The sequence below is a fragment of the Pinus tabuliformis genome, chromosome 9 (assembly GCF_031772625.1).
Source record: "Pinus tabuliformis cultivar Carrire ecotype Pingquan chromosome 9, CPIR1, whole genome shotgun sequence".
Lineage (NCBI taxonomy): Eukaryota > Viridiplantae > Streptophyta > Pinopsida > Pinales > Pinaceae > Pinus > Pinus tabuliformis.
Window position 1 is genome coordinate 1,966,841,464 of NC_142307.1, and position 16,080 is coordinate 1,966,857,543.

Below are 16,080 nucleotides of genomic sequence, written 5' to 3' on the forward strand. Positions count from 1 at the left end.
AGTAAGATGATGACAGGTTCATCTTTTACCACTTTGATGTAGAGATTGGGATCAACCGAACTTTTGGTAAAGCCTAGTCTTTGCAGATAAGTGTCCATCCTGGCGTACCATGCTCTAGGTGCCTGCTTGAGGCCATATAGGGCCTTCTTCAACCTGCAAACATAGTCTCCTTTACCTTTGACCTCGAATCCCAAAGGTTGCTCAATGTAGACTTCTTCATCTATGGTGCCATTCAGAAATGCAGTCTTTACGTCCATTTGATGAACTTTCCATTTCATGGATGCAGCTAGAGAAATCAATGAACGAATGGTTGTATATCTTGCTGTAGGAGCAAAGGTTTCTTCATAGTCAATTCCTTCTTCTTGTGAGAAACCCCTAGCCACAAATCTTGCTTTGTATTTGTCTATGCTCCCATCCGCAACATGCTTAATTTTGTAAATCCATTTCGAAGTTACCACAGATTTGTTTTCCGGTCTAGGAACAACTTCCCAAACCCCATTCTTCATTATCGATTGGTATTCCTCATTCATGGCAGACTTCCACTCAGGATGCTTGGAAGCTTCTTCGAACGTGGATGGCTCATCTTCTATCAATTTTGACATGTAGGCTGCATATCCAGGGTACCTTTTGGGTTTCTTGCTTTCTCTAAATTTTCCACTTGCCTGATGTCCTTCAGCTTCTTGAAGTGTGGAGGTCAACCAATTAGGTCTCTTCCTCTTTTCAGGGATAGTGACAGGTTCGCTCGGACCTTCATCTTCTTGATGAGTACTGTCTTCTTCTTTGTTGACTTCTTCCTCGAATATAGGAAGATCTTCTTCATCAGAATCAGATGAAATGTCTTTTGACCTTTTGAATGCAATATTTTCATCAAATATTACATCTCGGCTTACTTCTATATGATGTCCTTCTTTGATGTAGATTCTGTAAGCTTTGGATGAATTACTATATCCCACAAATATTCCCTTCTTGCTTGCTGGATCTAGCTTCTTCCTTTTATCCTTGGGAATGTGGATATATACTGGACACCCAAATATTCGGAGATGATCCATGGTAGGCTTCTTCCCAGTGAAGACTTCCTCAAGTGTTCGATTATTTAGAGACCTATGGGGACTTCTATTCTGAACGTACACAACAGTCTTTGTTTCTTCACCCCATAGGAATTTCGGTAGATCTTGGTCATGAATCATAGATAATGGAGCCTTCACCAGATGACTGCTGATTTTGACTGGACTGTTTTGGGTAGGTTAATTTGATATTTGTACTCTCTCTCTCTACTGAACTATTGAAGAATAATAAGAAGATTTCCCCACATTGGGTTTTTTCCCTGGCATCCGCCATATCTTGTGTCCTCTTGTCTTGGCTTGTCCTCTGCACATGTTTTTATGTTCTATCTGCATTTACTATCAGTGTGTTTAAGTTAATGTGATTGCTACTGGATATAATTGGAAATTGTCATTGTGCTACCTAGGGAACATTGAATTAAATTTTGTTAAAACATAGAGCATACCATTGTTATCTAAAATTAACAATAGTTCAGAAAGATATTACCATATAACTGAAGACAATGTCACATGGTTTGGGTTCGACAATGATTAGGTTCGGTTTGAGTTCGAATTTTTGATGAGGTTCGTATGAGGTTCGCCATATATATATATATATATATATATATATCTAATGAATTATAGGATAAAATAGTAAGAGATCAACATCAGTAAACATAAAAAATGCTATCACGGGCATGGAAACTACAAGGATAAATTACAATCTTGAGTTGTGACATGAAGTTATGAATTTTGATCTACAGATTTGGTCAATGGCTATGAGGTTCGATGAACCTCAAAATTTTTTTAAGGTTCGCCAAAATTCGAACCTAAAGGTTAAAGTTTGATGAACCTTGTGACATAGACTGAAGAATAACACCATAGCTTTTCCCCAAAGACTTCATTTTATTGCTCGGAAAAAATATTACAAAAGTAGCAGAACTTCACTTAGCCAAGAGCTCAAGATTTTTCATGCTTGCAAATGGGGAGCTTAGAGCTTCCTTATATAGAAAACAATGAGTTTGTGAGAGCCCCTAAGTGGAAAAAACAACGATTTGACTTGATCCATGGCTTGATCCTCTTCAAAATAATTCAAACCCTTGATCACTGCTGCACAGATCCATAGAAAAATTCGACTTCCTTGATTGATGTGCTAGATGGACCAATGTTTGACCTTGGAGTGGTTTTGGACCACTGGAATATCTTCAAAAATATTTTTCTTGAAATTTCCTCATTCAAAATAACCGCCTAGACCAAAAAATTTGATTTCCCATGAGAAATTATTTTCCTTTTGGCCAAATGAATTTTTTGTGGGTCTTTTCTGCCTTGGAAATGAGGCTTTTCTCATCCTTAAATTTGATCCCTTTTTTGGAAAGTGTACATTCCCTTTTTAATTATTTTTCCACTCGGAGAAAATTTTATTTTCTCTCATTTTATTTTTTTGACCATTTTTGACTAATTATTTTGCCATAAATTAAAATAAATGACTCTAGATGGGTTAAGACATATTTTTCCACCATCAAAGTGTGTATAGAATCGAGATAGAAAGTTTAGGAGTTGAGGTATAGTTTTGTGTACTCACACCGCTTAAAACCTCCATAGATAACACTTTTTACATCTTTACATGAAATATTACATAAAAATCCCATTTCAGATGGGGAATTTTGACAATAAAAATATGACCTCTAGACTCAACCAAATTCCTCGACACTTTACAAATGATCTAGTATGTTAATTTACATAGACTCTATACACTAAGACTCACCTAAGACCTCACCATCGAGCCCCACTCTATCTTTGGGGCATGCTTGGGAGAAAACTCTACCAATTATAAATGTTTAAAAACATAAATAATTGGCGGAGGTAAAAAAACTCCCTAGAGTGAAACTCTATGGTAAAAATCATAGGCTTACCTAGATGTTTTACATGGCTTTATAGACATACTAGAATCATTTTTACATAATGCCCCCCAGGGCTACATAATTTGGATTACATGAATAGACTAGAAGTTGCATGATGATAATGAAATCTCAAAAAAATTATGACTGCTTTGAAGTGTACTCTGCTATAGGGTAGTTGACATTTGAGTGGTCAATAGGATATAAGGTGATACAATGGGGATTTTTGCAAGAAAGACAATTTTTGGTTCAAGGTTCCAATGGGAGGCAATTCACTTTCTCTGTAGAAGTCTATCTGATGAGGCATGAGACCTATGGTTTGATTGAGGGGTTGAGTGTTGAAGTAACCAATGATATAGGCTAGGAGAAAAGGTTTCCAACAATGTATATTAGCAAGGCCAAGGCTCATGAAACCTTCAAAGAAACCCCCAAGTTGAAGGAAAATAAAACTGGGTTTCCTTCTTCAGGCAAACAACTAGGGCAAGAGAGTTTGTGGATGAAATTGAAGTGGATGCCCACCAAAAGGATAGATTTTGTGGAAAACACTATCCTCTTGATGTTTAGGCTTTCCAATCCCCAAAACTCACCTTGCCTATGGATTCACACCAAGCCCTAGTTTACTACCTTAGACTTAAAGGGGCCAAAATTTAAAGGAGAGAGAAAATGGATAAGAGAGGTAAATGATCACCAATTTAATTGGACCAGTCCCTTGTCCCTTGAGAGAATAGATTAGCGAAAATTGTTTCCAAGGAGTCCGAAATTTGTTGCCCATAGGTAACTATGCAATGGAAAAATGGATTTTCATGGGAGAGCTTCTAGGAGTTCACCCCTAGGACAATTCATTACATATTATGTATGAGTAATGCTTGCAGTATTAATCTAAATAGCAATTTAATTAATCTTCAACAAATTAGGGCACAATTTAGCATGACCTAGAATCAATTATTCCATACATTAGACATTAATAAATTAATATTCAACAATCAAGTCCACATACAAGATAACATGCAAGATTCCATCCATTAGACCAAAGAATAGCTCCAAAAAATATCCAAGATTAGCTCCAGATATCAAAATGTATCGAAAATTTCCAATTCATCCACAAGAGAACAAGTCCAATTTCCTATAACGAGGTCGAAAATACAAAGGTGTGGTGATGAGAAGTTCAAATGACAAATTCTAAATTGATACAAGGCATTAGAATGCCGTACTAGCCTACAAGCCCCTCTAAACATATAATAATGGGCAAGTATAAGTCTAGGTCACAAGCCGACCTAGTAGCTTGTGAGATATATCAATAATATGCCACGTGTGAGATGGAATAGCTAGAAGGCTGATGTCATGCTAACATAGGCCTCTTCTAGGAAAATTTTGAGTGCAATGTGTGCCAAAACAAGTGTAGATGCCTTCTAAAATTGGCCTCTAGGGGCTGGTCTCTACATCTTTTTCACAATCATCCTATGGACCCTAGTTTTGGCTTTGGGGCACAAAATGGGTCTCATGGGTCTCCATGTGGTGAATATGCCTGATGCTCCAACGTTGAGGGTATTGAAGATGGTGCTAGCCTTCCCATGTCTCAAGGTATGAGACAAACCTCATCTAGGCCTTGGATCAACTGCCTGATCTTGTAATATTGCGAAGTTAATTTGGGACATGATGGTCCAGGTGCATCATCCCATAAATGATATAGGGAAAAATGTAGGAACTCTGTGGGTGCTAATGGTGCCCATGGATACAAATGTTGCTCTACAACTGTCCGGATTCCCATGGCTCTCAAAATATCAACTGTGGGTTTAGACAGTCCCTCTGGAGGACCTGGACCCCAGTCAAGTTGCCTAGACCTATAGATGGAACCACCTATCAATTACACACAATATCCAGTGCTGCAACTTTTATCATTAGGTTTATTGCATCTAAGTGCACCAAGCTTGAAAGAAATGGGCAAACTAAGACTTCATATAAGGCTTCTCTTCCAAAATTGGGGCCTTAGTCACGTAATGGTGTAACCTCGCTAGGTAGGAGTGGTTAATAGACGATCCTATTAGGTGTTTTCAACCCCCAAGGGGAAGCAACATGCCCTTGGTCCACCCTTCAATCGATAGGTGCCATGTGAATAATGATGGAATGAAGGGGAAAGGACTTCATGGCCAAGTGCCATGGTCAAAGGGATTGGCTATGATGGAGTACCTCATCTTGGGTGTATAGATGTGAGGAGGGAGCAATCGTGGATGCATGAGTTACCTCGGCCTTTGTTTTTCCACCCCTCTAAATGCCTTTTATTTTTTCTTGATTCTTCTTTGTATTATTTGACGTAGCTGAAGGAATGAGAGGTTGCTTTGTACGATGTATAGTAGCTATTGCCCTCTTTAGGATGGGGCAGTTCGTTGCCCACTAGGGGTTGGGACATGCATATTATAGGATGTACACTTAGAAGAAACCTCTTTTATCCAAATCTATATGTCAAAAGCGTCGTTGATGATATATTGATCTTGGTGGTGTATGTGTATGATACTATTATTGTAGGTAGTGAGATTGACATAATTCAGAAGGTAAAATCTGATTTGTGTTCAGCATTTTACATGATGGATTAGGGCCTCATGCATTACTTCCTGGGTGTGGGATTTTGAGAAACTGATGGTTGTGTGTTTGTTTGATAATCTCAGTATTCAAATGTTTGTTGGAGAGGTTTTGTATCGCAGATTGCAAGGTAATTTCTACACCTTTTGAATTTGGGCTGAAGTTATCAACCAACACTGATTCAAAACTGGCTAATGAGTTGGTAATCAAACAATTTTTGGAGATCTTGATATATCTTACAACAAGAAGTTTGAATATGGGTTTTGCATTCAGTGCTATTTCTAGATTTATGGCATCTCCAGTGGTTGAACATTGGACAGCCAAGAAAGTTTTGAGGTATGTAGATGTAACTTTGGAGTGTGACATCTTGTATGGTAGAGGGGAGGTTTTCTGTTCAACAATTTTCACATACTCTGATTTTCTAGTTTGATTGATGATAGGAAATCCACTACAGGTAATGTTTTCACTATTTTTATAGCGGTTGCTTCTTGGTTGAATAAAAAACAATAAACTGTGCCATTCATATATTCTGAAGCAATATACAGCACAACAATAAATATAGGTTGTGAGGCATTTTGGTTATGAGGAATACTCACTCACTTGCAAGTTGAACAAGCTACAATTATAGATTATTGTGAAAGCCAAAATGTGTTAAAGTTGGGAAGAAATCTACTGTTTCAATAGTGAACAAAGCATACGGAGGTCCATTGCCATTATGTTCAACTTGTGTAAGAGGGAGAAATGGAGTTGCATGATTGTGCAACTCAGGAACAGATTGCAAATATCTTCACTAAACTATAGTCTAGATAAGTTTGTAACATTTAGTGATAAGCTTGGTGCAGTTTCACAAATGACTATTAAGGGCGGCTGATTGAGTGAACATATGACATATTAATTGTACATAATGTTTACATAGCATAATATTTTTGAGTTAGTGGTCAAATAAAGTGACTTTAGATACCGAGACATGTGCTTTTAGTTATTTGATGTTGGTTGCAACCAAAATCCATCTCTCTCACGAGACATATCACTTTTCTATCTCACTTTTCAGATATTGAATAATATACACTCTGTAGTCTCTGCTATTTGGAGTTATCGTTTGTGTTTGTGTATTATAGGGAAAATTGTTGGAGAATCGATTAGGGCAGCATTAGGGCATATTTTTATTTTGACTTCTCACTTGACAGTTATTTGTTATATTATGTTCTTCTTGATTATACTGATGTTCTTATCATCAAATAAATGCCAAAACAATGAATATCACAACCGTACAAAGATGAACACAAGATATAGGCTCCAAGCCAGGGCAAAAGCAATGTTCCACCAAGACTCCGGTGCGGGGAGACGCGGGTGCGGGGAGACGCACAGGGGGGACGTGTGGGAGTACCCTCAAATTTTAGGGAAATTTCGGGGGTGCGGGGAGTCGTCGAGGTATATCTATATATATATATATATATATATATATATATATATAAAATTCAAGTTGATATTCATTGTTCATTGTTCAATATTGAAAGCATAAAAATATTAAATAGACAATTGAAATTTGAGTCATTGATCCATCCTCATCATTCATTTTAATACATACATCATTCATATGACATACTCAAGTGACAAGTCTCATTATTGAATTAATTATTATTCATACATACCATGAGATTCGAAAAACAAAAATAAAAATCAATAATAAAATATTCAAATACATTGATCGATAACTCATTCAAATCAGCATTGCGTGGAAATGGAAATGACTTTGGGTTGAAATGAAGTGAGCTTTTAACTTTAAGTTTTAGTTATTTAGTTTTAATTTTAATTTTTTTTTCAGACTTTTAAGTTTTAGTTATTTAGTTTTAATTTTAGTTAAAAAAAAAATTAATGGTTTTGATTTTTGAATTTTTTATTTTTTATTTTTTTATTTTTAAGTCTTATTAGACAAATTTAAAGGGGGACGCCCAGGCACACCCTTTTTGGGAAGTCTGGACTCCCACACTGAAGGGGGACGCCCAGAAGCACCCTTTTTGGGGAGTCTAGACTCCCACACTAAAGGGGGACGCCCAGAAGCACCCTTTTTGGGGAGTCGTGGGGAGTCTAGACTCCCACACTGGGGAAACGCACCCCCTTGCGTCTCCCCAAGACTCCCCAAAAAGGGTGCGTGGGGAAACGCACCCCCAAGAGACTCCCCGTCCCGGGTGCGTGGGGTGCGCGCACCCAACCCTGGGGGACGTGTCCCCGTGGAACACTGGGCAAAAGCCCTCCAAGGGGAAGACCCAGAAGAACTTTTATTCTTATAGAATCAATTCAAAGGAGACTTCCAAGACCAAAACCCAGACCCGAGACTATCACCAAGAACCAAGTCATCCATGCAAGTTTTTTTTCTGCAATGCAAAACCAGATCTCCAATGACAGTGAAGCAACTAAGTCTGCAACACCTTCCTGCAATTTCGGACCTGTTGCATGCCCAGCAACCGTAGGCCTCTTGCACGTGTGAGCTGTTCCAAGCAGAATTTCAGAGATCTGAACTTTCTAGGGCTTTTCTTCTTCTTCACTAGACTTCTTCTTGCCTTCTTGGATCTTTGCATGTCTATTCCATTTGCAGACCGAATCTGAAAGATGTGTGCTTGATGTGTGTTACAACAGGTTGAGGTTCCATCTCTATACAGCCTTCCAAGAGGCTCCATTAGCCCTCTCTAGGCCGACTTCACATAGGCTGGCTGACTTGGTCTTGGGAGCCTTCTAGACACTTCTATATTAAAAATAATTTTTCTTTTCTTGATACAAATGCCTGAATTGGTCCTTTACAATATGACAAGGACACTTTGACTCATGTAAACCCTAGGAGCATTAAATGAATGCTTGACCTAGTGACAAATAACTTGAGCATGAAACCCATGCTTTACAAAAATAATATTCTTTTGATATTTACATATTTTTCTTTCTTCATTTGATAGATACATAAGAATTACAACATAACATGAGTCAAATGACAATTATGAAGACCGAAAATAGTTACATTCTCCAACAAAAATGATCTAGCAAAATATTCTCTGTTAACAACTGTACTGTAGGAGTTCTAATGAAGGATTAATATGTTAGCAAGCTCAGTTTTGAATAGACAAGGATTTTTAACAGAAAGAAACTTCCTTCCCTTGTACTTGCAAAAAAACTATATTCGGTGGTTGAATGCTATGTTAATTTTAGGATAACAATGGTATGTTCTATGCTTAGAGCAATTTTACTTCAATTTTCTTTATTAGCCCAATATCATATCCAATATAGCAATCACATCAACATGATAGTAAAATGCAGATAGAACATAAACAATAACAGTAGAAGACAAGCCAACACAAGAGGACACAAGATATGGCACCAGCCAGGGACAAACCCCAATGTGGGGAAATCCTTGATCAATTCTTCTTATAATTCTTCAAAAATTCAGCAGAGAGAGAGAGGTCAATTTACAATATTCACTTGCCCAAACTGATCAGTCAAAACAGCAGAAACAAAAAGCCCTAACCAGAAAGTCAACGCTGGTCAACAGGGCTGAAATTGACCTCCAAAACAGCTCGGTCAACCTTGGTCAACTCGGCCTCCAACAGCAAGATAATGCAGCCCAAAACAGTCCGAAAATAACCAGTCAAATCTGGTCAACAAAAGTCAATGCAGCAACCTGAATTAGGGCAGTCAACACTGGTCAACGCAGGGGTCAAACTGCCTCGGTTTTTGTGCCCAGAACAGCAGCCTGCCCAAACAGAAGTCTCCCTCACAAAACCAAAGTCAAACAGGGTCAACGCTGGTCAAAGTCAGCCTCCTGAAATTTCAGCTTCCTGAAATTTTGGTCAAATCTGGTCAACACAGCAACTAGAAAAGACAGTCTTCCTTTCGCACGTGTGGAGAGAGAGAGAGGCCTAGAAATCCGTACCTAATCAAGATGTTAGAGAGAAAGATGAATGAGATGAGATGCCAAAATGAGGAGGAGGCACCTTGTATTTATATGCAACGTTGAAGGCTGGAGGAGGCTAATTTGATAGCTGGCCGACCTTGACAATTTGTCCATAATCAAAATAAATTCATAACTTCATTTGTACATGTCAGAATGGGATGATCTTTAGATCAATCCTACACCTCTCGGAAAGAGGAATCCAAGAAAAATATCAGCTGCCTCATAAGAGCTGTCCAAAGTGATGTTTGGCCCTAGTTGCCAAATTTAACATTTTGTAAATAATGTTCTAACTTTTAATTTTGGAGAAATGAAAGTGAAAATATTCATGTGCTGATTTATCTTTAATTGCTGGAACACAATGTGATATTGTGGCCTTACTCCTGTTGCGGATGAACTGATTAAAGTACCATTTACTGTAATAAATAACTTGCACTAGTACAGTTTTGTTTCTCACAGTAAAATTTACAACATTTCTTCGAGATTTCTACTAAAAATAGTATAATGGTTTATGTATTTGTGTCTACATAGTGGAATATTGTGTGGATGCTGTTATGGACGATAGATCTGATTACATGTGTGAAAATACAAGAATATAATTAAATTATTACATTCTTGAGGACTGTAATTTACCATGGGTTAAAGGTTTATAATGTTGCTGCCTAGCTAGTCAATGCTATCATGGATCAGTGGTTTGATTGCTGCCAATAAACAGGTGTATGCTAACATGGATCAGTTGGATGCTTGCTGCCAATAAACAGGTTCGAGTGTTTACGCCAGCACCTCCAAATTGTAGACGCATTATTGTTGCAACTAACATTGCAGAAACATCCCTTACTGTAGATGGTGTTGTGTAAGTAGAAAAAAAATCTCCTTCTTTTTCTGAGTTTAGGAACACATTTTTATTATTGAATATGTCTTGTGCACTCTGTTAGATATTGTTATGACGATCAAGGGCCAGCCTCTTTCTAAATAACATGACCCGGTTGAACATGCTTTTGAAAAACATCTGAATATGGTGAGACTTGAATGTGTGATCCTCTGCTAGAAAAGTTTGATTCATTTTGGGAATGTTTAACCCATAGTAGCAGGGAAGCACCCCCACACTCACGCTCCCACTCTTGAAGCTCTCTTTGGAGGGCAGTGGTCTCCCTCAATGATTCCCTGTCCTCCGGAAACAATTCTCTCCGCTCAAGTAGCAAACCTTGTTGCTAGTAGACCACGGGAGAAGATTTAGAAACTGCTCATGACAAGAGGCTTAAGAAATATTACTAAATGGTATAGTTATTTGTATTTTCAGATTAGAATCCAAATTATATGACAAATAAAGTTTGAATTGTTCGCTGCATAGTACAACTATTTAGTCATGATGCTCTGTTTTGTTTCTTGGTTGATGTTATCTGCTACAGCTTTTTAACGACAGATGCTATGTGTTGAAACTTGAAATTTAAGGTTGATGTTATGTTTGATCATTCGATGACAATGCTATAAACGATAACTGTTAGATGGTTGACATTATTTGTGTACTAAATAGTTGATGCTTTAATTATATCATTAATCTACTACAAGAATATATGCTTACATATTTTCAATACTTATATGCCATTCTGCATGGGTAATATGCATAAAGATATATCAAAATATATATAATATAAAAATCCATGTTACATTTATCGTTATTGGCAATTTATTGCCGGGGGATCTAAATTTTAAATTATTTGCAATATCGGGAAACTTAAATACTAAAATGATAGTTTATTTTCAATTTTTTAACTTATATATAAAGCGACATCAACATCAAACAAACAACATCCTCAGAACTAGACCAAAAGATTGGTCGACCAGAAAATACATAAATTATTCAAATTTTGAAAAGAACATATAATTCATGTGCATCCATGATTCCATATGAATCCAAATTATTTTACACAAATATGTAAAGTTTCTCATGTGTAAATCAATGGTGCATATAACCAAAATAGCTCTGAGTGCAATCCATCTTTGATTCAAAACATATCAACAAAGAGGATCTAAATGACCTCTAGAGTCCAAAAACAACGATGCTATAACAAATAGCTACATAACATCAAAATCATTGCTTATATTGGGATCATTCTCATCAAGATCACCCTCTATGCATTAAAATAATATAGAAAAAGCATAACATGTGTTGGCTTGAGGGTCTTGACCTAGGTTCAGAGTTAGCTGTGCCAACCAACAAAAACCTAACCGCTGATCCTTTTGGCAACGACCCGCGTAGCATAGGCTCCAGTCTCACTTGAAGCAGTATTGGGGTATGACAGAACTAGGTTTTTGCATCCAGAGGTCAGTGTGGTGGGTTCCTGCGGCTGCCAGGGCTTCTTTCAGTCTTTGCGAATCCTAACCCTTAGAATATAGATGATTGTAGTAACTCGCTAACATAATCTTAACCTTCGCAAAATGCTTTAAACATTCATAACAGTAAGTAATTAAGCAGATCTGCTACTTGCGCACATCAATTAAGCATTACTTCTTATAAATTCAAAATAACATAGTGAAAATATATAAACTTGCAGAAGTAAATATAGTCACATAGATACACAAGTAGAGCTTTAAAACAATCTTATATTGATATAATCGTTCGGTTACAGACTCTTCTTCCCTGTGCACTCAGCTGTAGGGGCCCGAGCACTCAGCTTGCAGACTTACCAAGGTCACCTCGCACTCAGCTGTAGGGACCTAAGCACTCAGCCTGCAGACTTACCAAGGTCACCACGCACTCAGTTGCAGGGGCCCATGCACTCAGCCTGCCGACTTACCAAGGTCACCACGCACTCAGCTGCAGGGGCCCGCGCACTCAGCTTGCGGACTTACCAAGGTCTCCGCGCACTTAGCTATAGGGGCCCACACACTCAACCCGCGGACTTACCAAGGTCTCTGCGCACTCAGCCGCAGGAGCTTTCCCCTTCGCTTAAGTACATGAAACAAACTTTCCTACCTTAGCTTACTTGCCCATACAATAATCTTCTATTATTGAGTTACTTCCTAGACTCGCTATGACTGGTCTATATATAGCCTTCGCTCTTACAATACCATGGTCAGCGGACCATGGGTGGGTCACAAAACTCCCTATCTTCTAGCAAATTAAGGGACTAAAGCTCCTTCTTACTCCTATGACCTTCGCGCTCCGCTCCCTCAAAACGCGAAGACTTTACAAGTATACCAAAACTTATTACAAAACTTTACCCCAGGGGACCCTATCCCAACAACATGCCTAATCATTGATTTTGTGTTAGTGAAGTGTGTTGAAAATATGTAGCTGCGGTCAATGTTTTTGTCAACAAAGTCAACGCAAATATTATTATTTTTTATGCTGTTCAAGTCGACCCTAGTCTGACAGGTCGGCCCCACCTCATGAAGGGGTTTGACCCTTGGTCAAAACCCACTCGTTTGGACATGTATATGTTGATGAATTGACCTCCTCATTTGGCATCTCATCTCATCACACAAATTCGGATCTGCTAAACAAGAAGATTTTTGTTCACGTGTAGAGGAGGAAGAAGATTCCTTGACCAGCAAAGTTTGACTGTCTTAACTCTGTTTGGCTAGTGTTGACTTTGGCATATTCTGGGTGCTTTCACTGATTGGAGGACGAATATTCTGGGCATCTTTGACTTGATGTCGATCAATTCTTTGAAGCAATAAGACTGTTCATTTACCACACTTGCTGAATGGCTTTGACCGGAGGTCAAACTGGGGAGTTTGATCAAATTTTTCTGTGGAGCAGCAGGCAGAAATTTGGCCCCTTGACCTCAGTTGACCATTAGCAGTAGAAGGCTGAATTCTGGCCACTTTGACCTGATCTAACTTGTCAACAGAAGTTTGACTTTCGCTCTCCTTTGTTTGGAATTGACTTGAAAAGTGGTATGGTTATTTTGACTATGTTTGATTGGGAATTCAGATGTACAAATTGATTGAATTGGACAATTTCTCCTAAGAAAAGGTTGCTGGGATTTTCCCTTGGTTTGGGGTATATTTTGTGTCTCTTGTGCATATTTATTTTACTGTGATCTCTACTGCCCTACTGCATTTATGGTTGAAATTTTCTGAAGTGTAATTGCTTTATGATCTGAAATGTGCTAAAGAAGTAATTGTATCATTGGAAGTAATTATCTGACAGAAAATTTGTGCTTGTTTTTAATTGCACTATAAAAATCAACATGGTATCAGAGCTTTGGTGAAGGAAAGGGCATTGAGATCACTCTTAAGAGACCTACTTCTGCAATTTGATTATTGTCCAGATCTATGACCATGGGTTCCTACTCTAAGACACAAAACAAGTTGGAAGGTGCTTCAAACTTTAGGGCTTGGAAAGAAAGGATTGATCTTATTCTTGCAGAAAATGATGCCTTGAAACATGCGAAGAGCGAAGTGACTGATCGTCAAGACAATGAAGGAAAGGCAAGATTCAAGAAGAATGAGATCGCTGCCATGAGGATCATTGTTGACATATCCGAGATCACTTGATCTCATATATTTTAGATTTGGAAACTACAAAATCTATTTATGATGCTCTAGTAGGATTGTACTCCATCAATAACATTGATAAGAAAATGAGTTTGAACTTTGAATAATCAACTTCTTGATGTTCGAAAACAAAAGGCGGTACACTCAATTGTCTTTCAATTGTCGAACAACTCTGATACACAAAATTTCAGTGTGAACGAAAATGAGCTAAATTGTCTTTCCATCCATGAATTTAAAATTGCAACTCTATTCAGTTCGCACAGTGACTCGATGGTGTTAGGGTGGATTGGCGGTAGCGGTGAGAACAAGAATGTGATAAGCGGTAGCAGGGCACGGTGGCGCCGACAAGGGGGAATGAGCAACAAGGTCAACAATGGGGAACAAGGCCTTGAGATCACGACAACAATGGCCTATCTGATGTCGTGGTCTGGTCGAGTCGTCAACGGTTGTGGCGACGACTAGTCGTGGAAGTGCGACGGTTGGAGGCAAAGATCGAAGACGTCTACAACAACAGGAAGTGGCAGTGGGGGTTTTGTTGGACGACCATTGTCGGTTACTATCAAACGCGACGACAAGAACAATTTTTTTTATAATTTCATTTTTTATTAAACCCTTTTTTTATATATGATTTTTTTTTAATATTATGTATTTTATTACTCCTTTCTTTTAATACATATATGCTCTTTTTCTTAATTTTTTTTCTTTTCTAATTTTTTTTAAATATATATTTTTAAATAACTCCCACTCCTTTTTTCTTTTCTCTTTTTAAATTATTTATATAGCCAAAGGCTTGATGACAGGATGGAGAATCTTCAAACAATATTTTTGTGGCTAAAAGCCTCGATCACAATAGCAACAAACTTGACAAAAATTAATGGCCAAAGGCCGGATCAAACTGGCTCTGTGCAATGGTTGAGCGGCTAGAGGAGCGAACAACTTTGATACCAAATGGAACCAACAAAGTTCGTTCTTAAGTTAAACACTCTAGAAGACTTGGAATATGTAGATCTCCATTGAGGATACAAGAATGTATATTAAATGTATGAATGAGAATGATGTTACAAATGAGAGTGAGGGCCTGCTTATATACCCTAGGCAGGTGCCCCTTTATGAAAGGTGATGTCCTTAGGGACATACCTCATTAACTAGTTAATCATTATTTACGATGTGTTATTATTATTATTTATATTTACATTTTTATATCTATATTTTATTCATAACAACCTGCCTCAGAGCTCTGCCCTTGTTCCTGCCTCAGAATTCGACCCTTGTCTCAGAGTTCTATCTAATTTGGATCTATCCACAACTTCTCTCTCTCCGAAGATAAATTTAGCTACCACAAGATTCTTCATCTTTTGGAGGAACTCGACCTCCCTTTTGCTCCTTTGTTGATGTATAAAAAATACTATGCTCCCAAAGAAGTGATCCGAATTTGGTGGTGAAGAGGAGAGACAAATTGACTTTATGTAGTGGTTGGATGCTCCGAGATGGTGCGTTTATAGGGGCAAGCTGACCTGAACTTTTGGAGGGCCGACTTTAAATTTTGGAGGCAAATTTAACATAATTTGAAAATTCAAATTTCCCTCTTTTGAGGCCGACATGAAGAACATGTCGCATATTAATTATTTCAAGGGCTTATCAATAAAATGACGTGAAGAACATGTCTTAGATTTTCATTATATATTTCAAGGGCTAAAATATTAATTATGAAGACCGACCATCGCTACAAAATTTAACATCTTGTTGGGGATGACTTGTCCCTCTTGAAATTCTGATGTTATATTCTGGAACAATTACTTATTCCAAAAGTTTCTTTCTGCTGCAATATTAATTAAGCAATTGTAGATAGAACATAAAACAAATGCACAATAGAAGACAACCATGAACAAAATGAGACAGAGAATTTATGTCCAATGACCAGGGCAAATTCCACAAAGGGAAAATCCAACTAGATTCTTCTTCTATTATGTATCAATTGTTCAATAGAGATACAAAGTACAATGAGAGATCAAGAGAATGAGTAAGTTCACCCAAATCTGAACAAGCTATAGCATGAAGATCACTGGTAGCAACAACAAATGCAGACACTAAATTAACCTTCCCTTCAACCGAATCAACACTG

General features: G+C 37.9%; 1 protein-coding gene across 2 annotated transcripts in view; it reads left to right on the plus strand.

Annotated features, from left to right (window-relative positions):
* The window catches only part of LOC149156867 (putative pre-mRNA-splicing factor ATP-dependent RNA helicase DEAH4), a 418,919-nt gene that overhangs the window by 118,170 nt on the left and 284,669 nt on the right, over positions 1–16,080 (plus strand). For both annotated transcript variants that reach the window (XM_089438720.1, XM_089438721.1), the window contains exon 7: positions 10,214–10,305. In XM_089438720.1, coding sequence (XP_089294846.1) covers positions 10,214–10,305 — 92 coding nt within the window. The remainder of the gene's footprint in view (positions 1–10,213; positions 10,306–16,080) is intronic.